General features: G+C 41.0%; 1 protein-coding gene across 1 annotated transcript; it reads left to right on the top strand.

Moving 5' to 3' along the window:
* Positions 1–9,365: 9,365 nt before the first annotated feature.
* LOC311428724 (ubiquitin carboxyl-terminal hydrolase 42-like) lies at positions 9,366–25,905 on the top strand (the record flags this gene model as incomplete). The annotated part of the gene is made up of 15 exons (XM_084540039.1): positions 9,366–9,485; positions 10,427–10,569; positions 11,630–11,676; positions 12,675–12,828; positions 18,350–18,441; positions 20,033–20,270; positions 21,009–21,209; positions 21,794–21,904; positions 22,064–22,166; positions 22,371–22,438; positions 22,595–22,665; positions 23,197–23,279; positions 24,198–24,309; positions 24,687–24,776; positions 25,861–25,905. The coding sequence occupies exons 6-15, from the start codon at positions 20,042–20,044 to the stop codon at positions 25,903–25,905; spliced, it is 1,113 nt and encodes a 370-aa protein (XP_084396165.1). The 5' UTR covers positions 9,366–9,485; positions 10,427–10,569; positions 11,630–11,676; positions 12,675–12,828; positions 18,350–18,441; positions 20,033–20,041.
* Positions 25,906–26,337: the final 432 nt, after the last annotated feature.

The following is a 26,337-nucleotide window of genomic DNA, read 5'->3' as shown; positions in this document are numbered from 1 at the left end:
AAGCAGGTCCTTCCAGCAAGAGAAGGGTAAAGTTGAATACAAAGAATACAAACTTGAGCTCCTGATTGGCTTCATGCTGAACTCTGTGCTGTTCTTGTCCTAATCTTGGTCTCTCCATAGATAATATGGTTTAAATCCAAATAGAATCGTGCGATGAGGAAGATCTCACTGCAACAAATTCAACATCTAAAATCAAAGTTGACATTTTCCGTGATTTTCTTCCTGAGCAGAAGTGTGCAGTACTCCTTTTATATTAACGTAGAGATTATTTCAAACAGTCTTGAAGTGCTTGATGACTTAACAGTCTGCAGATTTATTATCAAATCAAAAAAACCCCGACTTGGTAGACTATTTTTTTCCCAGTTTTGAATGACCACTAGGAAGAAGGTTATTCCGGCATCAAAAAAGTCATGTGGAATGTATCAAAATTTACTGAACCAGTAAGTAAAAATTATATTTTTCTATTAGTTCCATTGTTTCAACTCTTCAGACGCTTATGGATGGCATAGATAACAGAGGGGAGATCGTGGTAATCGGAGCTACCAACAGACTGGATTCTATAGATCCTGCTTTACGAAGACCAGGACGCTTTGGCAGACAGTTCCTCTTCAACTTGCCAAATTAAGAGGTGAGAACTTAAATTCAACGTTAGTGCTACCATGGCAAAGTCCAACTTTATAGGAAAAAAAAATAATTGACAACTTGAACAATAGAGTGACACGTGGAGACACTGCGTTGTTCCATGGAGGGCAAATCTGGTACTGGATATATATGGTCAGGATGATACCACCAAGTAGTTAGTTCTATAATCAAACCTTTAATTCCCAAAGTTGTACCTGTTTGCTTAATTATTTAGTCCACTTGGGCGCTTTCATCATGAAGTTGTGTTTTTGGTCTCAATCCTTCACTTATGAGTGAATAGGGGACGTGTTTGCATTTGATTGTGCCCCGGATCAGTGGTAGTAGTTTGAGTCATAATTCTTTTCTTCTTTATAGTAATTGTAGCAATTGGAAGCATTGTGCCAGAAGTGCTTTCTGTGAATTTACTGGCTGGAAAGCAAATGTGATGAAGTAATGAGACTGTCCCAATGAAAGCTTGCTAAGTTTTAGAGAAGTTCTTTGGACAGCAAAGAAATGTTTCTGGATAAATTTTTCATTACAGTATTTTCCTCTGGGTCCTTAGGTCTCGTAGTTTGGAAACTTGTTATTGAAGCTATAAATGCCTTTTCTTTCACTGTAGGTTCCTAGAAAAAGTTCAGTATAACAAATAAGAAATATTCAATTTCCTGGTTGACAATGCAGAGTGTATATTAAATAACTGTAAAATACTTGAAAGTTGAGCAAGTAAGAAAAGTGTATTAGTAGATGAGGGGTTTTGAGGGAGGACTGTTTTTTTTGTCTGTTTGTTTGCCTTTTGGTTTGTTTGTTTCTTGTTGGTATTTTTAAGGAAAACTTGGGACAAGCTAAAATGCAATGATTTTGCTTCAGGGTTGGAAAAGAAATTGTCAAGATTCATACTGGTGACTGGACCCCTCAGCCACCGGACATGTTGCTTGATGAACTAGCTGAGAAATGCATTGGTAAGACTGAAACAGAAACGGATTCTTGCTTGTGACCAAGTTGTAAAGAACCTTAGCTTGTACCAGGCAGTACCCATGCTCTTGTGCCTTGCTGCACAACTAGTCAACGAGGCAGCTGGCACACCTTCATAGCAATCTGAGTGAGATGCTTTCATCTATTTACTCTTTGTTATCGTTCCTCTTGTTGTCTGAGAACATTAAATGGTTCTGGGGCATCTTCCTCAAGAGTATAGTTTTTGATGAGGAGTCTGCTTCAGCTGCATAAGCGCAGGATATCAGGCAGTGAGCAACATGAAACACCCCTGCAGAGCGGTAGCACTTTGAATTCCCTGTTAAGCTGTTTGGTTTTGGCATTACAAATTCTTTAAATGTTGCATGTTGTAAACCTGGGCCTTGACCGATGTAACGTTTGATTTTTGTTTGTTAGGATACTGTGGTGCAGATATCAAATCTTTATGTACTGAAGCTGTGCTGTGCTCTCTACGCCGATGCTATCCTCAGATTTATGCAAGTAGGGAGAAGTTGCTACTAGACGTTAATTCTATTAAAATAAAAGCAAAGGACTTTTTCATGGCTATGAAGAAGGTTGTTCCAGCTTCAAACCGGATCAAGGCTTCACCCGTATAAGCACTATCACCCATTTTCAAGCCACTTTTTAAAAGATCAGTAGAGAATATTTTACAAGTTGTGCAGAAGATCTTCCCGCATGCACAGCTTGCGCTAAAGAAGGACCGACAGCAAGGTATAACCACAGCATCCACTTCTTTATAATTCTGCTAAAGCAAAAACTTGCGGTTTGTGCAATCAACTTAAACCTTTCAGACATAATGGTGGTAGAATTTTATTATTTCCATGTGCATGTCTTTTTTTTGGGCAAGTCTGGAATACAACGCATAGGTTTTATTGTGGATTCGAAACTGAAATGCCAAATGGAAGCTCTGAATGACTCAAAACACAGTAAAGGACGATGCGTTCTCTACTGAAGCATCCTGCTTCTGAGGGCAGCTAAGATAATTAGCATTTGTAGAGGTTGACTTGAGGTTTGAAGTATAAGGCACCTATTTTTCTTTAAAAAATCAAAACTCAGATCTTTGGAGGGGAAGCATTTCTAGGTCAATGTTTCTAATTCCTTTCTGAAGAATGTCAGGACCAGGATACAAGTATAACTGGTCTAAGCTAAATATTGTTTTAGCTATCATCATTTTTAACCAGTCTCCTAATTTAAATGTTTGTGGATCGTACTATACACGTGAGATCAATTAGCATTGATATTTACTAGATGAATGGAATTCTGTGGCCATCACATCCTTTATCCCCATGCTTTCATTGTGGGAACCTCCTCCAGAAAGAAATGGTCTTGTTTGTTTTTGTTTTATTTTAGCTATTTAGCAACTGCAGAAATTGTTCGTAATCTGCTTTATTCTAAGGGGGAGAAAAAAATCACCAAGAGTAGCGTACCTTATACGTACACATCAGTGGGACTTAGTACAGCTTTGTAGGGCCTTGTTCCATCTCCTTAGATCTGTGGTGGGCTGAACTCTAGGAAATAGCTTTCAGTGTGTGCTCTCAAATGAAGAAAGGGTTTTGGCACTGATTTAGAAGCTGTATTAATGGAAGAGAAAGAGACAAAGGCTATTCAGGAAAGTTAACAAACCTCTTTTGCCTTTCAGACCATTTCAATCCTATTTTACAAGATGATATGTTTGACAGTGATGACGATGCATCCTTGGTTTCTGGAGATGAATTAAAAGATGGAATGCCTGACGGACCAGAGAAAAATTGCCTCTGTTTCAGCAGGTAAAGAAAGATAGATCCCTGTTACGTTTAAATTCTCAGGTCTGCTGAGTCTTTGTAAACAGCTCCAGCTGTTAAAAGTGCGAGGGGTGGTAGACGAAGGGGCAACATCAAGTTTGTGTGTTGAAGGGGTGCTTGGTATTCACAAGAAGAAAGGGTGGAGGGACTAAAGTTGTAATGAAGTTGCTCTGAATGACCAAATTGAAAAGCCCAGGCTTCTCTTCGTAAGCCAAAGTGATCCGTAGACTACCAGAACACGTTGACTTAATCCATGGCATTCTTTGAAAGACTCAAGACCACATAAATGTGCAGTCTGTCCTTTTAGCTAAAAATACCCCAGCTTTATGGGTTTGTGTTGCCACCTTTTGCCCTTCTGTTTTCCAGGATTGTTAAACCAGTAGTGAATTATGTAGCAGAAAGAAAACTGAGAAAGGGCTTGTTAAAACACCTTGAGAGAAAATTGAATGGTGTCTTTATTTGTTAAGCCACCGAGTTGTGTTAATCTTGTGATATTTTAGTATGGAAGTCATGCAAGCCCACAGTTGGAAAGTTAGATCATGTTGTCACAGCTGGATCAGTTATTTTTCTCAGTTTCTATTGCTGTGCTGTCCAGAAGATTTTCTGTGCTTTAGAGCAAGGCTAAGTCTCTAGCATCTTTGATTTAAGCCAGCAGAGGTACAGCCTGATTGTAGTGGGGAAACAAATGCTCCTCACCAATTTATTTTTAAATAAAAATAAATTTATAATAAAGTAAATAATAAATATATAATAAATAATAAATTTATAATAAAGTAAAGCAAGATTGCAGGGATATTAATTTGCAGTCTTGGTTTAGTAAAGAATAGGAAACACAAGGGAAGAAGGTGAAACAATTGGAATGACTGAATAACTTAACTGGAAATCTTACATGTATTTAATGTACCGCTGCCATTTGGATTATTTGGGGAGGGAAAAGAAAGTCTATAGGAAAATTACTTGGAACATCTGTGTGTCTATTCAGCACCTCATTTATAAACTTGTTTTCTTAACTCCTGTTCTAGGAGTGCTTTCTGTGAACCAACATCATGCCAGCCCCGTCTGCTAATAGTAAAAAAGAAGGGTACGGCCAGGTTTCTTACGTGGCACCCGCGGTGTTGCACGCTTTGGAGAAATTTCCCGTTCACACCCTGGGCCTTTCTGTTCTGCTTACAAACGTTGCATCGCCAGAAGAAATCTGTGGACAGGTACCTTTTTTCTTTTTCTTCTCATCGGATTCACTGACTGTATGTAAAGGATCAATGGAGTTGCAAGTAAGGTGAGCAAAATTCATTGGTAATGGAGGTGGCCTTGTTTTAATGTGCTGGGATGTTTGCTTCTGTCTGAAAATGCCCTTTTCTTTTAGACAGCACCACAAACAATCTGGATGTTGTACATGTCGACATTTTCCATACCCAGTTTTACAGTGAGGCTGTTGCTAGCAGCTCAGGAAGCTGGGCGGTGTTGCTAATAAACATCTCTTTGTGGAAAGAAATGCTGCTCATGTCACTGGGATCCAGAAAGTAGTTCTCATTGCCTCCTAAGACTGTGTGCTCCCAGTAGATGGCTCTGTATCAGACTGCATGTCGGCTACTTTTTGTAGCCTTCTTCTAAATTATATTAGTAAGGCAACCAAGGTTTGGGGCTTCTGTTTATTTTGTTTTCGCACGGACATACACAACTTGTGCTGTTGCAGTATGTGCAATAAAAGCATTAACATTCAGAAAACACTTCATTTGCACAGTGATGTGGTTTTAACTAGAAAAAATGAACAGATTTGGTGTTTTTACTTTTAGGCAGGAAATCCATTTTCTTGTTTGGCATCACTACCTTAAAATATTTTTACCTTTAGTGGAAACATTTGAGAGCCATACAAGTAAGGACAGACATGTTACACGACTGAATACTGATGTGTCCCTTAAGAGGGACATTTCCTTTCTTTGTTATGCGATGATTGTGGCTGTGGCCATATAGTTACGGTGTCTAGCCACTGCCTGAATATATCCTTCCCATCTTCTGACTAGAGTTCTCCGAATACTGATAATCTGAAAGGGTGCACAGAGAAATTCCTTATGTGAAAGGATGCTTGCCACTCTGTTCACGCAGTTTCATTTCATGGGGCAGTCAGATGGCTATGTAGCTATGTATTAAGAGGTTCTTGTACGTGTTTTAGTTTTCTTACGCAAGCTTTCCTTTTCACTAGCTGATCCGAAATGCTCAGAAGACAGCACCAAGCACAATTTATGTCCCAGATATCCATTTATGGTGGGACAACGCTGGACCTGCCTTGAAACTTACTTTTCTAACTCTACTACGTAACATTCCAGCATTTTCGCCAGTTTTGCTGCTTGCTCCGTCTGATGTACGTCACTCAGATCTCCCAGAAGAGGTATTTGTCAATACTTTTCTTACTATTTCTTCAGTGTCTTGTAATTTATATATGCTTTCAGCATCAAAATGCTGTGCTTTCTTAAATGCATGCTGTTATTACTCAGGCACCCTAACAAATCACTTAAAATTTGCTTAGAGAAAAAGAATACTGTGAAAGCATCTGCTTCAGGTTTTTTCTGAATCAAGCAAGTGACTTTCACCCCCTTCTCACACATGCAAATAATAAATTAATACAATAATTCTGGTGGCTACAAAGTGGTTCAGTCAAGAATATGAAGTGCTTGAAATGACAAGAGGATGTTCTTACTGAAGAGATTTCTTCTGACAGTCTGCCATTCCATGCTATGTTGGGTAAACTGCTAATAATGCAATTTAGTAGAGAATTGAAACACTTTGATTAAAAAAAAAAATAAATAAATCAGTTTCTTTCTTCATATAGGCCAAAGCTTTCCAAGCTGGAAAGCTGAGTTCCAATTTCTGCTAAAGTAACTTTGGAATCGAATTCTAGTTGTAGTCCTAAATAAAGTGTAGTAAAAGTACGTGCAGAACTTCATTGACTTCTGAGAGTTTACATTAAGGGAAGGTGCCCAAAACAGGACCACGCTGTTGTCATTCTGATGATTTGGTCTCAGTCATTGGGGGAAGAGAACGGGTCTTACCTAGACGTGTTTATTATCAACTGCTTTGAAAGTGCTTGAGTTCCCACAGAAGTTTTTGTACAGGCTGTAAATTCCTTCTAAAATAAGTAGTGAAATTCCTTACCTACCTTTTAATACTAGAACTTGAAAATGGAGGAAGACGTAGAGGTACTAGCTACTTCAGACACCTTTTGGTAGAGAAATAAAAACTCAGCAAAAAGCCCTCACTTGTCTGCTGAAGCCTTTCTCTTCCCTCTATAGCCATAAAGGTTCTAAGTAAAGGCTGCAGCAAGGCAAGTAAATACAAAGGAGGCGGTGTTGGATGTGGTGAAAGCCATTACTTTATCAGTGTAGCGTACAATCCCTTCACCGAGCATTAATTCTATAGGTGATTCTTAAAGGTGATATTTGAATTTGCCGTGCCAGCCTGTGAAAATGTAGCGTTTTAAGGCCAGGAAGATAACTTTTTTCAGTTTGTGTTCTTCAGGTTATTATTAATTTGAAAAGGTACTCGTCTTTTTGGAATAGAAGATGAGTTTTTTGTGGCCTTAAATCTGAAATGTCTCTCGTCCTTCTGCTTTAGATCCAAAAATTATTTAATAAGGAATTTGGAGAAGTGTGCAATATTGAGTTGCCTGGTAGGGCAGAGAGAGCATCTTTTTTTGAGGACCTAATTCTAAATGAAGTGGCTAAGCCTCCTGTAAAGAAAAGAGGTGAGGAGGATATGAGAAGTACATCTAAAACTTTCCTATCGAAGTTACTAGCTCTTTGGGCTTTGCTTTGGTGGTCATTTTCTGTCAGTAATTTGTCATATGCTTGTATTTGAGTACTGTAAATTGGCTAATTTTTCCTGATGAATTGAAGTTGATTGGACATTGGAAGTCGTGCCTGTAGCACCACCAGCTGAGCCTCAGAAGCCACAAGAGTGATCACCACAAAAGTAGGGATGTTGGAGGAGGAAGAGGAGGATACCTTGCGTGACCTTAGAATTTTCTTGAGGGACGTTACTCACAGACTTGCCACTGACAGACATTTCAGGGAATTTGCAAAGCCCGTTGACCCACAGAAGGTAAAGTAGTGCTGATCTGTGTGTGTCTGTAACTTCTCAGTGTTTGTATTTCTCAGCGTTTTGGGTGAGGTTCAACTTTGTTTTTAGGGCTGCACTGTAAGGATTTTGCAAGAAGCAGAGGCAGTGCTTTTACTTCTGCTGACTCTCAAATGTCTCTTATGGGATTATTCGCTGAAAGCCCTGGTTTCATTCTAAAAAGCCAGTCCAAATGCCAACACAGTTTGCTCGTGAAAAGGCTTTGATATGTAGGCGTGTCACAGCACTGAAAAGCACAGAGATCTTTCCTTATAATTACAAACAGTATTTACAGGACTACTTTAATGAAGTCTGAAGCCCTTTATTGGACTGTCAGTTCCTGTGGGAACAGGAATAAGAGCAGCAGTTTGTAAAAATAAGTTTTGAGATCCTGTTCTCTGTTTCATCTGGAACTCCTCAATAGGAATCAACCATAAGTGCAGTGTGTTTTCTTTTTCCTCCAATTGGCTGCTTAGATGCCTTTTTCTCCTTAATTTATGAGATAAGCCTAAACTAGGGGCGTATATTTCAAAGACAGATGTAACTTGAATATACCTGCGGATCAGCAAAGTCCTCTTCTTGTGGGCATCCACTGGCTTTTCTTCCCCTTTTCTCCTAGGTTCTTGAGCTGTGAAAAATCTAGACAGATACATATGTCCTCATCTGAACTGGTCATTAGTCTCCTCTTCTGGTCTGAGGGAAGAAATGAGCACCTCAGGGCCCAGTTATCTCATTCTAAAGTAGATGCCTGCAATAGGTACTTCACAGGTGCAATTCATGCACCTTTTCCTCAATGTCGACAACGAAGAGAATGCCGGATGGCTTGCTCAGCTTTCACTGTTGTGATTTTCTGAAGCAAAGTGAAATGAATCTCCCACCCTCAGTGTTTCTTCTCTACCATGCACATGCTTCTGACCTCCCTACTTCTTGTTGTCCTCTCCTAGCCGCTCTAATGAAAAATGAAAGAGCCCTTCCATTTTTGAGAAGCAAACTGGTTAATTTCAGCGTCTTCTGATGCATCGCAAATGTTCAGGGTTTTTAGGAAGTCGTTTATTTAAAGTTTTCAGAATAATTTTAGTAGACAGTGTGCAAGGTTATGAAAACCTCTGAATGCTTGTATTTGATCTGCAGGTACCTGACTATGCCACAAGGATTAAAGAGCCGATGGATCTTTCAACAGTTCTGACTCAAATTGACTCGTGCCAGTACCTCGCTGCAGGAGACTAGCTGAAGGACATCAATCTAATCTGTAACAATGCCTTAGAGTACTACCCGGATCAAAGATCTACAGGTGAGGATGTGCTTTTTAGCCCTAGTTTAAAAAATCTGTCAAACGTATAGATGGAGAAATGCTGTGTGCGGACAATAGACTTCGGATGGATTAGATGATTTTGGACGTCCAGACTGTAAATATTTTATCATTTTGCTACTTGGGCATGGAATTGTGATATAAGTGTTCCCAAGGAACTAGTGCTTTTGTTTTAATTAACTTCGATGTTATGCTGAAAATATTCACTGAGAGAACCTTTCGGAACCAACCTATGAAGAAAGCAATTTTTTTCTGTGATCAAAACAGTTTCATTGGTTGGTAGACAACATTCAGTTAAAGTCTGTAAAATTTCAGATCGTCACAGCACCTATGTTTTGCAAGACACTGCATATTCAATGGTGAGGAACGAAACGGATACAGAGTTTGGACGACTTTGTGAACAAATTAAAGAATCTCGTGAGAAAAGAGGTACGTGCTTTAACGCTAAGGATTTGAAGACTTGTCTCTGCATTTGTAACTAAAAATGCACGACGAAGATCTTTGGTATCTATTCTTTCTTGCAAGGTCGCACCTCTGCAGCGTGGCTCCATGCGACAGCTCCAAGTCACCACAGCAGAACCCTGCTACTGAAGACGAGAAACCAGATGAAGAGAGTAATGAAAATGAGGAGGTGCCAGCGGCACCTGTAGATGCCAGTACACCCATTTCTAATGGCAAGTTGCATTTTATTCAGCTGCTCTTGTCGTTCATACCTTCTCTGTTCTTGAGGCGCAACAGGTGTCTCTGATGCCTGGCTCTTTATGGCAGAGGTATTTTGTTTTCAAATTGACTTCCAAATGGGAGAGAGAAATCCAGAGGTCATTCATTCAATATAGTGATGAATTAAAGTTCAAAGAAAGTTGGTTCATTTGATGTACTCTCACTGGAACTTCATTTTGTAAACAGAACGACCCCCCACTCAAGGATATCACAGCTTCCCTCCCGTACTAAAAATGATAGTACTCACCCTTGTAGGAGCAGCAATGTGAAGAAGGTCAAGGGCAGTAAGAAGGGTTCAAAGCTTTGATATAACAAGCCTTACACTTTTTTTGACAGAGCTCCTAATAAGCATCTTTAGCAAGGTCTAGAGATGGGAGAAAAACTCAAACTAGATTTTAATTCTAGGATGTATAATGTCAAGCTTGACTGTTCCTCTGAACAGTCAATTGAATTTAATTTTTTTTAATTTAAATTAATTAGTTTAGTTTTTTTAATTTAAATTCAATTGAATTTAAAGTTTTGAATTTAAATTCCAATTGAATTTATTGAAAAAAATTCCAATTGAATTTAAAGTTTTTGTTGTTGTTTTTCACGAAACACTAAGTTTATGTGAAAGGTTTTGCTGCAATATCTTTTTGCCAAGGATATTAAGCTTAAGTTATCCACAAGAAAATGGTGGGGAGAGGGAAGCTTTAGTTTTGAAAGCTTTTTTTTTTTTTTTTTTTTTTTTTTCTCTCCAGGTTTTTCTTGAGCACAGCAGCGTTTCAGTGTCTGCCTGCCATTAGTTGCCCCACTACCAAGTCAGGAGGGTCAATTAAACTTGCGTGAGGCAGAATTTCTTTATCTGAATCTACGTGGTTCACATAAATATATTCTTGTTTCCTTCTTTCCCTAGGATTATTCTTCTCCCAGTATTGAATGTTTCAACGGACACCGTTTAAGATCAATGAGCAAAAGCATCCTGCGGTGTTCAGTCTCCAGCTTTGAAGAAAGTATGGCGATACTGAGGGGAAATGTCAAGAGAAGATGCTTTTCAAGGTACTGTATTTCTATATGTTCAATCTCTGTTCGATTTGTAGATTGAAAAGCAAGAGAGAAAGCATGTGCAGTGAGTTGTGGCCTGATAAACCTCCGGCTAAAATCAGCAGAGGCCTGTGAGCATGCTGATGGCGTACCAGTACCTTAAAACTAGAGTCCCTCTTCTCAGTGAAAGTCTCCCGCTTTTCTAAAAAAACCTGTTTTTTTTTTTTTCCCAACCCCTTTGAGGTGTTCTTGTGGTTTAGCCCGGCCGGCAGCTAAACACCACACAGCCCTTCTGCAACCCTCCCACCTCCCTCTCTGGAACGGGGGAGAGAAATGGGAAAGTGAAGCCCACGAGTTGAGATAAAGACAGTTTATTAAGACAGGAAAATAATAATGATGATGATGATGATGATGATAGTACTGCTACTAGTAATGTGTACAAAACAAGTGATGTACAATGCAGTTGCTCACTACCCGCTGACCAGTGCCCAGCGTAACCCCTAGCAGCCCGGCTGCCCCGCCCTATCCATGGTGCAGCGTGTTGCCATAAGGCATAGAATTCTTTGGCCAGTTGGGGTCGGCCATCCTGAGTCTGTCCCCTCGCAGCTGTTGCTGTGCGCCGATTCTGATCGCCAGTAGGACAGTGAGACACCGAAAGGTCCTTGGCTTGTTGTAAGTACTGCTCTGCAGCAATTGAAACATCGGGGTGGTATCAGCACTCTTCTAAACATCCTTTCACACATTCTAAGCCAAAACATAGCAACCTACCCGCTACTAGGAGGAGAACTAACTCTGTCCTAACTGAAACCAGGACATGTATCTTTTCCACTTGGGTGCTATTGCTCATAATTTTGAGAATTCAACACGAGCAAGCTAGGAAATGTGGGTACATACAGAACCGCGTGTATATGGCACGCAACAGACTTGGGATGTGGATCCTGCGTGAGGCCTACAGGCTTCTCTTTGTATACCATGGAGCACTGGCTTGTAAACATGGTGAAATTTCCCATCCTTGATGGGTCTAATACAACAAGTCTTTTCTCCCTTCTCTGCCCTGTCCTCTTTCTTAATGTAGGCAGTTGAGAAAGCCAAAATTGGAACGAAAAAAAGAATATAACACAGGTAAGTGGCTGTAAGTCCCCGGGATACCTATTTACGCTGGTTACTGAAGAGGATGGCACTTGGTCACTCCATGGCTTTCATTTGGCCCCAAAGCCTTCTGTAGTCATCTGAATTCACTCCTCAGTGACTTTTCTGTGAAGAGAGGTAGGTGCAAATAGGAGATTTTATGAATTCCTTGGGGAGGGAGCAGTGTGAATTGCAGCTTGGTAGGCACAAAGCAAACTGTTCTAATTGTGCAAAGTAAATCGATACTTGATAAGTTCAAACTTAGTTTTATAGCTGGCAAGCACAAAAGTAAACCTTAGCTGTGATCCTACCAGCACAGTGGTGTAGCTCTTCCCTTCCCCTTGTCCTCTTGTCTCTTTTAATGACAGTGCAAGCAACAAACCTGTGCCAAAGGGTGCTGTATGGTAAACAATGGGCAGGCTTTTTTCTAAAAAGCACGAGTTTGAGTTATCTGGTGTTTGGGTGTTTCTCTTGAAACGATTCTTCCCTCCTTGAGCTGTTAGATCCTAATGCAGGAAATGGAAGTGCTGCATGCATAAACAGAGTAATCAAACATACACCTCTTAGGAAGAGGCTTGCAATGTCATAGTGTTTGTTTTGAGCACTGTTAGATACAGTTTGACATGAATGGAGTGAAAACACCTTAGAGAAAGGTGTTGATTGTTCTCACTTTTCCAAGACAGAAATAACTGGAGTAGATTTCCCTCCTGCATGGAACAAAAGTTGCACGTTTGTTTTTGTCTGGCTAGCTTTCAGTCTCTTTAAAAATTTCCCCACAGGTCCCAGTTTTAAGTAGACAGTTTAAACGTGCAGAGCGATAAAGAAGTGGAATGCAGTGGTTGTGACAACAACTTCTGATCTGAAATGTAAAGAAAAATCAATCCACTTCAGGGTGCCTTTTTTGTTTGTCTGTTTACATTTTACAAGAGCAACGGTGAAATAAGGAGAATCCCATCTTCACTGTTTCAAAATCCTTTGTTTCTGCGTTTCAGTCACCAGAACATTGAGGAGCAGAGCTGGTGCAAAAACTGTGAGACGAGTCCACGGAGAAAACAGGGACTTGGAGCTGCGCCGCAGCTGTAGAGTCGGACACAGTCAGTACTCGACTACTAACTCATCCATTCTATTTGACAAACTTATGACAAAGTAAGTCATCTTTTCTTGCAGACCTCTTAGAATGATCTTTCTTAGCAAGCCTTTGCACTATGGCATGATGTTGGCCTCGACTTGCTCTTTATTTTGACAGCAAAGAGTTATGGCTGCTCCTGGCATTTCCTTCATGTTTACAGGGAGACACCGTTACCTGGCTAGATAAACAGATTTTCTTGAAGGTGCTATTTCAGCATATAAGAATTGATTTAAAAAACAACAACAACAACAAAAGTGCTTCATGGCTTACTAGTTTTGTAATCTCACATTTCTCCAGGAATACTTGATTTGCTGCATTTCACCATTACACTCGTCAGCACCGCTGATTCTGGTTTATCACTATTTGCATTGCAAATATCCTTGTCCAAAGCTTAAACTGATGTATGCACTGCTTGAAAACAAAACCTGAAGTTGCAGAGCAGAAGACTCAAGTCATTATGTTAGCAGCTGTGTAACCATACTGCTTTCCAAGCATAAGATGTCCAGCTTATTTTGTTTCTATGAAGAGTTTAAATGGCTCCCGTTAAGCAAAGATGTCCCCACACTGATACTTACTATTAAGCAAGGATTCCACCTCCTTTGGCTGAGGTCTGCTCCCTTACTCATATTCGAACATTCATCCAAGTAGCCTGCAATTCCACACTCTCGGTGGAAAGTCCATAGAATAGAAAAGGTTCCTCCAGTCTCTTCCTCAGCCTTTTTTTTTTGAAGCATGCAATAAAGCAAAACATTCACAGGCTGCCCTTCCATGCAAAACAAGGCAAATTAGTAAGACAGGAGCCACAAAACTGATTGTCCTTTAAAGTTAAAATGAGATTTGAAATAGATCGAGTTAGCAAGTGTTGTAAGTCTGTAGCTAAGTCTGGTTTTGCCAATGCAGCACAATTCCCTATCACGTAGCCAGAGCTGCTTCTGTAGCTCCAAGAAGCAAAACTGCTTTGAACAAATACTGTGTCATCAAAGCATTCGTTGGCTCAGCAGGCACGGCTCAGGTTCAACAAGTTTGTGAAAAAATGAGTACTAACAGAAGCAGCAGGGTCCAAAGAAACACTTTATGTCCCCACTGCGAAATGAGGGGCTTTACCTTGAGTGTTATGCACACTGTCAATAGAAAAGCACTGTAACAGAATCTGCCACGGCAGTCTGCATGTTACTGAAAGACCATCGGAGTAGGACTGCAGCAAGATCGTTCCGAAGTTACAAAAAAAACATGGGGGTGGGAGTTTAGTTGCGTTAGATAACACAATCTTAGATAAAGATTTTGGTCTTAACGTAAAAGTAAGGATGTCTACTGATCTCTTCAACTCCAACAACTGAAGCCCAAGTCTGAAAAATCGCCTTTAAGAATGCAAAGAAAATATTTAACTCTTCTGTATGTTCATACTTTGCTATCAAGCAAAGGAATGAATGCTGATGCCTTAACTATGTAGGGCTGTAGCTTACAGAGAGACTACACCTTCCTGTTTTTTTCCCTTTAAAAACGTTAAATGCACGTGAAATTATTTGGGGGTGTTTTCACATGCAAAGCCTAATGCAGTGCATGCAAGCCCTGTCATCTTCTTCCTCTAGTAGTGTCGCGTTAAGGGGTGTAGCCAATTGACCGTCATGGGTCCCGTCGGATTCAGGGTGCTGAACTATCACGGTCACGGATTCACCAACAACGCAGTACGGCCTCGCTCTAGTCGCGTTCAAGGAGAACTCTCACAGCTAGGAAGAATGCAATTAAGTGCAATTTCTTACGGCGACAGGTACACAGGTTCTTTGGATTGTCAGTGATAAATTCACTGTCTGCAAAAGCAAGCTAGCATGCATGAAATGCACAGGCACACAGCCTAGGTATTAAGACATTAAAAAGCATCAAAACTCTAGAGATTTCTAAGATTCCACAGAGACGCCTGGTATAAGCAAGCGTTCAGATCTTACCCCACGGCGTCCCAATGGAGTGGGGGTGGGGGAGTGAGAGGCTCAGCCTGTCGAGTGATGTCAGAAGGAATCCTTCCTGATAGTATCTTCCCTAACATCCCCTTTCTCTTAAACCAATTGGTATTATTTTCTATCTTTAAGGTGGAGCTTGAGTGACTCTAGTCGTGCATATCTTGGTTGTGCTTGGTAGAAATGATCTCACTTGCGTTTAAAGGTACAGACTGTGAGAAATTCCGAGGGCGTGCTCAGTGAGGGGTGGTTGCACCTTGGAGGCGGGGTGCTTTTGGAATGGAGGTGTGCTTATGATGCCTAGTCGCTTAAGGCAATTACTCCACAAGTAGTAACTTAGTGTTGATTTAACTACAGCATATCTAAAACATAAGAAGGATGTTAGTAAGGAAGAAGCTGATGAAACCAGTCCTTAAATCTTACTACTTATTGTGCGTGAGCAGACTGGCGTGAGTTTTAGCTATACTGGCAAATATCAAACCACACCTGTGTCGTCCCAGAGCTGGGAAAAAAAAAAAAAAAAAAAAAAAAAACAAGGAAATGTTGAAGCAAATAGGGAGGCCTGTAGCTTGTGCAGTCTTCTAGCTGAGAAAATAAAGAAGGAGAGAGACAGGTAGCCTTGAGCTAGCAGAAGCAAGGAAGAGAAGGGCTAAAAGGGAAAAAACAGGAAGGAGAACACGAGCTCCAGACTGACCTATAGTAACCTTTTTCTCATTAAGGGTCATTAGCACATTAAAAATCACACCTGTCAAAATGCTAATCTATGCTAATGTGGGATTCGGTGTGTGTGTCCCCTCTCCTGTTCCCCCTCCCCCCCGGTATTCCTCTGTAATGCACAAGCTCAGTGGAGATAAGTTAGGTGAGCTGTAATAACCAATCCAAAGGAGCCAAAGAGAGAGTTTTCACAAGTTTCCTGTGTATAAATGATGACGATTCCAGTCAGAGGTGTGCTTGCTTTGCGAAAGATGGCCAAGTACCTGACTCTGCAGAGTTCTATAAGTAATTATATAATTAAAAGACCTTTGTGTGCATTCCGACTCTGGGTGCTTATTGGCGTGGTGCACTCTGCACGAACCTGCGGACAACATCTGTACTCAATGTCATGCCTACAGACAACCCTTTACTGTTGGGACCTGCATATTTTTCTGTGCATTCAACACAACCCCTTTGGCACAACTAGTTAACCACATAGCTGCCAGTCCACCACTCAGTTGCACTTGTGAAGAGGAAAAGCTATTTCCGTCTACTGTAGGAGCACATCCTCTAAATGCAAGCTTCACTCAGCTGGTCATTTACTGCAGGACAAGATTTGAAAACTGTTGTTGAGTTCTGGGTTTCCTGCTTACAGGAAAAATTAAGTGCTAGATCACCCTCTACTCCGCTTTGTCTGCTGCATTTAATGGAGATTAAACTGATTTCGTTTGCTCCTCCGTTTATGGACAATGAGCTGAAGGAACAGGTACAGCACATTAGCCTGGAATGCCTTCCCTCCCAACCAAAGTAAACTGGATCTGTAACTAACACAAGCAGAAGCAAGGCTTCCGTGTTTTCAGCTGAATAAAGTTCCAACAAAATCATCCTCTGGGATTTGAAGCTTACTTCACATGACACGCCAATGACTCTTTTCCCTCTATTGTAAAGCGGATCCCTGCTGTTAGTTGCTCTAGAAGCAAAAGAATCATCGTTTTGGTTAACAAATAGCCGCTTCTGCAAATGAGAAGTGTTGTGTTCTCTCTTCCCTTTGAATGACTCCACACTTCTCATCAGCTACTGGATTGCTGACCTAGAATCAGAGAACATCCCAAGGTGGAAAGGACTCCCAATAATCACCAAGTCCAACTCGTGGCTCCACACAGGAACCACCCCAAAGTGAGACCCAATGTCTGAGAGCATTGTTCAACACTTGTTGACCTCCGTCAGGCTCGGTGCCATGAGCAGTGCCCTGGGCAGCTGTCTCAGTAGCCAGCCACCCCCTCAGCGCAGCACCTGAGGCGCACGGGGCTCGGCGGGGCGGCCCGGGAGGGGAGGACGGCGGGGCGAAGTGGCAGCTCCCTCAGAGCCGTCTCCCCGCCGCCTCGGCCGCATGTCGGGGCTTTTTTGTGTCGGGGCTTTTTCGTGTCGCGCCCTCAGGCTCTCGCCGTGGGTGAGATGCTGCTCCCCAGTGCGGACCCCTTGCACGCGGGGCCTGCCCGCGGCGGCGGTGGGAGGGAAACCCCAACCCCAAAGCCCTCCCGGCAGGGAGAGCTCGGGGTGAGGGCCGATCCGGCACCGACAGTAAACACACGCCGGAGGAAACGCTCTGGTTTTAGCCATGAGCAGCGCGGCCAGGTTCACAAGGCGTCACGCTGGAGCTCCGAGTTCGGCGGCGTTCCGAGGCCGTTGTGGCGGTTGTGGAGACGGCCCCGGCTGAGGTGGCTGCTGCTGTCGCTGCTGTCCCCTCTGTCCCTGCTGTTGCCGCTGTTGCCGCTGTTCCCGGACCTTGGAGACCCCCGGCGGCTCCCTGTGCCAGGCCCTGTGGCCCCGGGGAGCTGCCCGCCGCCTCGTCGGCCAGCCCGGCAGCAATCCTGCCAGCACAGAATAGCCCACTGCGTTTCAGGGTAAAGTGACGATTAATTTCTATTTCCTGGCCTGGGTGCTGCTTTCTTCTTTAAGGAAGCTTCAAGGTTAAAGGTTCAACTCAGTTATGTCAGGGTTCAACTCCGTTTCGTGAAGGGGCTCTTGTACGAAAGCTTAAGCTGGGATTGACTCTCTGCTAAGCGGAGGCCAAACATGGACCTACTGAGAAGCAGGTCCTAAGTGATAACATTTTCTAAAGAGACTGCTAAACACATCTGAAGAGTGCTGCTGCAGAACTCTGAATGGGGGGATAGCAACTGTCTTAAGTGATCTGGAATCTTGAATTTACTTTTCAATGGACAAGAGGTGTGTCTCTCAAGGCAAACAAAGAGAGGAGTAACACCCGATACTCATGTCAACATAAATTTATGCTCAGAGCGTAGGTGTAGGAACAGCATCGGTATGTATATGGAACATCGGGAGAGGAAGCTCTATCGGTATTTACAGTTTTTCTACTACCTTGTCAGAGAGACGTCATCTCCAAATGAGAAATGGATGTATTTTGAAAAAGTGGTGGTGGATCGGATTTCTTCTTTCTAGTGTTAATATTTGCTCTTGAATCGTACTTAATACCTGGTAACACCTCAATCAGTTGTCAAAAATAAACTTAAAAATGTGTAAGGCTTATCTCATTGGTCAGTATAAAGATCAAGGTCTTCCCTTCCCTTCCCTTCCCTTCCCTTCCCTTCCCTTCCCTTCCCTTCCCTTCCCTTCCCTTCCCTTCCCTTCCCTTCCCTTCCCTTCCCTTCCCTTCCCTTCCCTTCCCTTCCCTTCCCTTCCCTTCCCTTCCCTTCCCTTCCCTTCCCTTCCCTTCCCTTCCCTTCCCTTCCCTTCCCTTCCCTTCCCTTCCCTTTCTCCCCAGTATTGTTTTTCTGTTCTCCTTCTCACTGCAGTCTTGATTTTGTTTCTTGTCCCTTAAGTATGTTTTCAATGTGTTGCTGAAACATTTTCCCTTTCAATCCTAAAAAAGGAGCTGTCACTGGTGAAGATCAGAGCTTATCCCTGAGCCCAGGAGCTGTCACCTTAGTCTTCCAATCAGACAAGGACGACTTCATTTCTCATGTAAATGCATTTGTCAGGTTTGCGTATTGTTTTTTCAGGAATGGAAAGTGTGTATAGAATGGATTTAAAATCAATTTTAAATGTAAAACGTCAAGGCAAAAAAAGTTCTAATTACAACCTCTGCACACAATTTGCCAGCTGTGGGACTAGGAGTTTTCTTATTTACTGTGTTTTGTTTAACGTGTCTGAAGTTTAATGGATAGCAATCAAGGCGTGCTAGAAATCTGAAAGCACTTTATGCTTTGTTCTCTCCGTCATTTTGGTATAACAAACTAGCTTATGTTTTAAACCCTCCATGAGGTTAGTGGTTTCCCTAAAGGTAACAAGTCCCTGTGTGCTACAGTAAAACAGTAACAAAACATGAAGTACAGAAGTTCATCCTGTCATTATTCAGCTTCTGCCTATGGACACACAGCTATGCTTATTTAAAGCGGTATCACCTTGAAACCTAATCAGCATTTTAAAAAGGACTTTGTAGCAGTTATTGGCTTTTGTCCTGGAGGGCTGAGGTTTGTTTTGTTTTGTTTTACATTCAGCATTTCCGTTTCTAGCTTACATTCCCCTGTTGTTTTGCATGAGGAAAACGTGCAACTTTACAAAGTAGAACGGAAAGAGCTGCTTTTTTCAGTTTGTCGTAGGAGTTTTAAATGTGGTAGGAGTAAAACACCAGAAGTACTGCTGCCAAAGTTATATTCAAACTCGTCTTTCTTGGAGAAGCAGAAGAAGCCCAGGGAGAAATAAATTTGCAAACATGCTCTTCATGCTCTCCTTTCCCAAGATTTCTCTGAGATATAGCCCATCCTCTGTGGGTTTTGAGGTATATGGTTCCCAGGAGTGAAAAGGAGGGCCAAACATCTCTCCTCTTGGATCTCAACATGCCAGGGCTTTAGTGTACTGCCACTTACGGCTCCGCTTTTTCACCTGGAAAAAGCGACCACATGATGTAGACTGAGGAGCCCTCAGAAATTAACTTGCTATCACCAAGTGACGCCCATGAAAGGTGTATTTAAAAGCTAGGCTCATTATAGAATCACAACGAACCCCTCATGACTGGTGCAGTAGACAGTGAGGTAGAGGGCGAGCCCTGGAAAGACAGAAGAAAAGTAGCAGTGAGTTCTGGGTACCTTTGTGCAGACGAAACAGAAAAACGCAGGCAGTGAAGTAATAGTGTTCCGTTACTCATGCCAGCAATAGATAATTGCAACAATTATCTATTAGATCATAGGTACTAATTAACAGATAATTGCGCAACTCCGGAAATCAATAAATAACTGATTCCCCTCAGAGAATGTCTTCTACATTTTTATATTAAAAAGACTCCAGAGTTGTAATGGATTAAAATCCTACGGAAGGGAAAGAAATGGCATCAGCCACTAGTTCTGCAGAAGCTAGAAGTAATACTGATAGAGTTTAGATGGAAATTTTCACTTTGTGTGTTTAGTTTGGGGATTCTTTTTAAATCATTCATACCAGCGATTTAGTTCTTAAGGCTGTTTCTTTGAGATTAAGTGACAGGACTTCTGCTACTCTTTTCTTCTTGGAATGCTTCTTGATATTCTTACGTCAACCAGAACTTCTGTCTCTGTCGCAGATGTGAACAATGACCGTAGCTAAGAAGCCCAAATCTTCAAAGCCTAAAAAGCCCTCTTCAAGGCGGTCTGGCAAATCCAAGAAACCAAGTCCTAAAATACTGATGTCACGCACCACCAACTGGGGCCGGATAGTGCCTGCAGAAGATTCAAGCCAAGTCTCTGTGGCCCAAGGACGTGGAGGTGCTATTTACTGTAGATCATCTGAAAAATCTAAGGCTTTTGCCCCAAGAGATCTAAGTAAGTGTGCGTTTTATCCTGCCTCCATTTTCTTCAAAGCAAAAGTAGAAAATGCAGTTCTTACTTGTTGCACTGATAGAGAAGGGGACTACTGTGAACAAAGACTTCAAAAGCGAATCCCCTAAGGCAACTGAAGTGACTGATGTTACAGAAATTAATTTTGATATATTTACAGTCAACAGAGAAATGTGGGGAGCTTTTTGTAATGCACAGATTCCTCCATGTCTTTTCTGTTTTGCAAAGAAAAGTGTTTGATGGTTGCTATTCACAGCTTCCATTCTTCACAGGTTTTTTGAATGATAACATTGCTCAGGAAAAAACCTGGTATCTGTAGGGGTACCGTCATTCCTAGTTCCTAGTTTTTACGTTTTTACCGTATAATTTCAAGTCTAAGTTTGTGGTTTAAGTTATAATAAGGAAAAAAACAGTAGTTGAGTTAATCAGGTTAAAGATTATAGATGGAGAGGAACTTGGCATTAGGTGCTACAAACAGAATGGCAGTTAGCCTTGCCTTAGAAAAATTAAAATGGTTGACTAAAGTTGTTTGGTTTTTTTTCCCCAAAACATTGTGTTGACCAGCCAATTTGAATTTGGTGGTATTAAAGCTGTCTGCAATAAGTTTTTCTGGTTTGGATTGTAGCTAGCTCCTCTAGGTGCTCCTGCAGAATAGTATTTTTTTAAATACCTTTCTTAGAAACAAACAAACAAAATCTCTTTTTAAATTTAACTTTCTTGCAGTCGTTAATGATGGAATTGCTCCGCCACAGAGCATTCTTTTTCCACCTGAGAAGATTTGTATGGATTGGCGAGAAACACAAAGTGTTGGAGTTGGCCTATACAATCTTGGCAACACATGTTTTCTTAATGCTACCCTACAGTGTTTGACCTACACACCCCCACTTGCCAATTACATGCTTTCTCTTGAGCACAGCCAGTCATGTGAGTACTTTCTAACAGTATTTTGAATCTGTTGGATAGCTCTGAAGGTGAAAGAACAGCAGTGATTCTGTGAGATAAGCTTATTTGCCTGATTTTACCTGTAGAAGCTGGCTTTGAGCACCGTATTAGCAGTGGGCTCCGAATAGCATATGGAGTGCAATTAATGCACCATGTTTTATTTAGTTAGTTAGTTATTTGTTTGTTTGTTTATTAAAGGATCATTTATTGCTTCATGGGAATAATGAAGTGCATTGGACAGTAATGCATTTAGTAGTAATTTTGGAGAGTAATACATTTTGCAGCCTGTGGAGTTCACATTCCTGTCAGCCTTTACAACTGCGACTTTGCAGTAGTCTTTTAGATTTCTCATCACAAAATGCATTTGAATACAGGCTTAGTGGATATTTTTCTTCTGTAAAGTTGTGTGAAATGAAATGTTACAAGACTGTTGGGACATTGGCATCTTGGGAGAATAGAATGTAGCAAGGAGAGTGGATATTGTATCTATAGTTTAAATTGTACTTAGATGTTTGTAGTTATGGATATTTCGCTGGACTGGGATGCTTTGTTCTTTCACTCTTCAGGTCGTGAACAAGATTTTTGCATGATGTGCACGATGGAGACTCACATTAACCAGGCCCTGCATTGCACTGTTGATGCCATCGAGCCTACGCATGTTATCAGTAATCTCAGTCGTAAGTGGCTTCAGATGTGTTTCTTTTCGATAGCTTGTAATCTTCAAATAATTATTTGATGTGTCTAAGTGGTTTTAACACTCAAATGAAGAGAGATTCTAGAAATACAAGAATGATTTCATTTTTAAATGGGGTCAATACTATCATCTTCTTATTTAGGAATAGGAGAACATTTCCGTTTTGGCAGTCAAGAAGACGCACACGAGTTCTTGCGCTATACTGTTGATGCTATGCAGGAAGCGTGCTTGAACGGAAGCACCGAGTAAGCATAAACAAGTTCACTTTCATACATTCTCTAGCACCTTCTAGTCCTTTATTTACTCTCAGAAATGATCTCTAGCACTTTTTAGTGCCTTATTTACTATCAGCAACGAAAGTCTACATCATCCTTGGTTTTCATCAAACTCTTTGAAGAGTTAACTCTGTGCCTTAAATCTTCTGAGGTCTGATTATAATTTATTTCCAGATTGGACAGATCTTCTCAAGCTACCACCATCATTCATCAAATATTTGGAGGATTTCTAAGATCGAGAGGTACTTGAAAAAATATTCCTGTCCTTAGAACTGATCTGTGTCTTTTGTCGGTAGTAAAGCAGTCTGTAGTTTGTCTAAAGTAGTATCTGTCAACAACTTGAATTTGGACAGTTAGTCTCCTTCACATAATGTTAAGCATTTATATTTTGCTTCCAGTGAAGTGCTTGAATTGCAAAGCAGTTTCGGATACGTATGAGGCATTTCTTGATATCACTTTGGATATAAAGGTAAGATGTTTTCTAAATATAATTCATGATGTTTAAGTACATGCATAACTTTCTAAATTAAACTTGTTTAACTTAAAAAACCAAACCACATATAATGTTAAAACATAAGAGCTTGGTGGTGCTAAGGAAGTGGATTGGACTTTGTCCTTCTGTGGAACCCATGTAAATAGTCTCCACATTTGCATTGGGTTTAAGGGGAAGGAATTCTCTTTCTGCAAAAATGATAATGCTGTCATACTTCTTTGTTGTTCTACCTCAATATACATCTAATTGTTAGACTGATGAATTTGTCCCCAGTATTGATGACAAAGCACACTATAGATGCTGTCTAGGCTACTGGAAAAGTATTTGTTCCAAAGTCAAATGCCTTCCAGGTGAGGTCAATGCTGAGCATGCTCTTTCTGCCTCCTTCTTCACAGTGCTCCTAGTAGATCGCTTGAGTATGTTAGTAAGATTCTCTTATAAACTACTAGTGTGTCTCTGGAATTTTGAATTACGGTGACTTTACGCTCTTCTTTCTCGCTGCTCTAGGCGGTTTCGTCTGTTACCAGAGCTCTGGAACTCTTTGTGAAACCTGAAGAGCTGGATGGAGAGAATTGCTATAAATGTAGCGAGTAAGATTTTGACGGATTAGGTCTTAATCCTAGATGTCAGTTTTCTATGTTGCATGACTCTGTTGGACTACCTCTAAACTTTGGATCTACTTACAAGTTTTGTGGAAGTTTATAAAAGACTTGGATTTTTGTTTCTTTGGAGGGGGGAAGTCTTGTTCATAGGCATTCCATATGGGTTTGCAATTCTCTGGCTTGTATTTTGCCATCAGAATTCAAAAAGAGGTGCTTTTGTTCTTTCTATTTATTAGCTCTCGACAGTACTTTTCTTGATGTAAACTGCCCAGTTTCCGTTGTTCTCTGGGCTAGTGGCTAATTTTCACTGCTTACGCCGTAGGTCCTACCTTGGAGCGGGCAATGTGTCAAACTGAACTATTTTGTTTCAAAGGATGGCAGATGGTTTCAGTGTCTTTCCAGACAAGCTCAGTACATGAAGACTTCCTACTGTTAAATGTCTCCCTCCTGTAGAATGACCATGTGCTTCTGTTGTATTTTTGATGTTGATAGTCGACCTATGTTGGAGATTATTTGCAATTTCTAGTCCTGGGGACCAAGGCTCTCTCGTTCCGCTTTCAGTATTTGTATTTCCCTTGAAAGCTGAAAGAATGTATCCAGGATTGGAGTTCAAATAGCCACTTTTGTAGACCAAGAAATGGTACCTTGCCATCCAACCTGGTAATACCCTTTCGTGAGAGATTCCTGTTCCCGCTATGCTCTGAGTTGTTGGGAAAATTGACCTTCTTCTCTGTATTAACAAACCTGACACGCAGTGCATGGGTTTATGAAAAGAAAAAAGACCAACCTATTATGCAAGTAAATATCATTCAAATAGCATAGGCATGCGTGAGACATTAAAAGGAGTTTGTTTTGGGGGCGAAAAAAGAAGATGCCTTCAAACACTTATCTCTGCTTGGTTTTAAGGTGTAAAAAGATGGTTCCTGCGTCCAAGAGATTTACCATACACCGTTCTTCCCAGGTTCTCACAATATCACTGAAAAGATTTGCAGATTTCACAGGTGGAAAGATCAACAAGGTATATTTACCACTGTAATGCAACTATATCATTGTGTAATGGGACATCCCCCAAAGCTGAAAGTTGTTAATATTTTCAGACAATAATTGTAGACTAACGACTATGGCTTATTCTTTCTCTTAATATCAATAAAGTTCCCGCTTGACAAGAAGCATATGCTTTCCTCTGAGAAGGCTGATTCATCAGGAAACAGTTCTCTGCAACTTCTAGTCTTAACCATTGTTTATGGGAAGACTTATTTGTAGTGAATCAAGAAATATATTCTAGAAATATATTCTAGAAATAAATTCTAGTCTGTGTTTTTTGGAAGTGTTTTTCTCTGGCTAGTCCACGAAGTACTCTGGGATAATTTTTCTATCTTCTTGGTGTCTCTTTAGGAGGTGAAATATCCGGAGTATTTGGACCTGAGAGCCTACATGTCGCAGTCAATGGGAGAACCACTGCTCTATGCCTTATACACGGTGCTGGTACATCACGGTGTCAACTGTCACTCAGGACACTATATATGCTATGTAAAGGTAGAAGTCAACAGCATTTCTAACAGGGTAAAGGTTGTGCTGGCAAACCAATTAAAGCATGACTAGCAGCTACTGTTTCTAGGGAAAAAGATTTCATTATATTTTTATTGGACATGTGTGTATTTTGTTCCTATCCGTGATTTCAATTGGAAAACGTGCAATTCACCTAAAGAAATCGTTGTCTTTATTTGCAGGCTGGTAATGGACTTTGGTATCAGATGAATGATGCTAAAGTAGTGCGTACTGACATTAAAAGAGTTCTTGGTCAGCAAGCTTACATACTTTTTTATATCAGGTAATAACAAATCTTAAAATGTGTTCAGAAGAGATTTACTTTCCCGTTATTGATATTTTTATGTTTTGCAAGTGTTTTTCTTGCTATCCCGGGAGAAGATTATTATTTGTCTAATTCAGTTCTGTCTAACCTGAAATTCTCTGTGTCGTTTATTATCTTTTGTTGCTTGGCCTTAAACTGCAGCACTTGTGTAAATTGCTATCTATGTGTTATCTGTAGCTGGCTAATTTAGAGAAGGAGAGAAATGAAGGTCATCTGTGGTGTAAGAATGAATTATTGCTCTGCAAGTGATAGTCTTAGTAGGAAGACTGTTCTCTACTTTTCAGTTTGTAGTCTTGGCGAAGCCTTCTGTAGAGAAGGCTTCCATATCGTATGAGCTGTTCCTCTAAAATGATAGGATGGGATTTAATCCAAGAGTAGGCTGAAAGAAAAACTAAACTACGATCACTGCTCTTTTCTGAAGGCGCTATGATTTGACACTTGGAGAACGTGCGTTTTACTTGCCAGCTCCATCTTATCCCTGTTTATTCCCTCCTGGTCAGCAAGGGACTAATAGTAAGCAGGCTGGATTTCTGGGACCACGACTTCTTCCTCATATGATTAAGGTAATTCAGGGAAGTGGGAGGGCAGATAACGGCACCAAACTGCTAGTGGGTTTGGGGTTTGGTGTGGGGTTTTTGGTTTGGTTTTCGGCATCTTAGTTTTGTTTTCCTTCCCACGCTGCAGCTTTCTTCACAGCCCTCATGCTACAGCCAGAGTCACTCAAACAGTGTTTACTGCTAAATTGTGCAGCCATGCGACTCCATTACTTTATACCTCCAAGACAGCTTTCTAAAGCACAGAGAGCTACGCTCTTTGACAATTTAAGCAGAGTGTACTAATCCTCAAATCATTTAAAAGAGGACTTGTTTTTCCTATCCTCGTCACTTTAGCTAAGACAGGGAAAACTAATTGTCTTATTCCTGAGCACCAGAACAATTATTTCAGGCTTTTCAGGGTATGTTTAAAGGGGAAAATAAATATATTTGGGAATAGCAGCAGGTAATGTTAAGTTGCTTGGCTGGTTTTCAAAGATGATGTTAATTTGATACCAATCTGCAGTAAACCAAAAGCAGGAATTGAATACGCTTATTGGACTTGCATTTATCCTTAAAGGGCAGTGTGTTTTTCTTTTTAGGTGTTAAGACCATTTGTAGAAACACTCAGTAGGAGAGT

The sequence above is a fragment of the Aythya ferina genome (assembly GCF_964211825.1).
Source record: "Aythya ferina genome assembly, contig: HAP1_SCAFFOLD_126, whole genome shotgun sequence".
Classification (NCBI taxonomy): Eukaryota; Metazoa; Chordata; class Aves; order Anseriformes; family Anatidae; genus Aythya; species Aythya ferina.
This window is presented reverse-complemented; position numbering and strand designations above follow the sequence as displayed.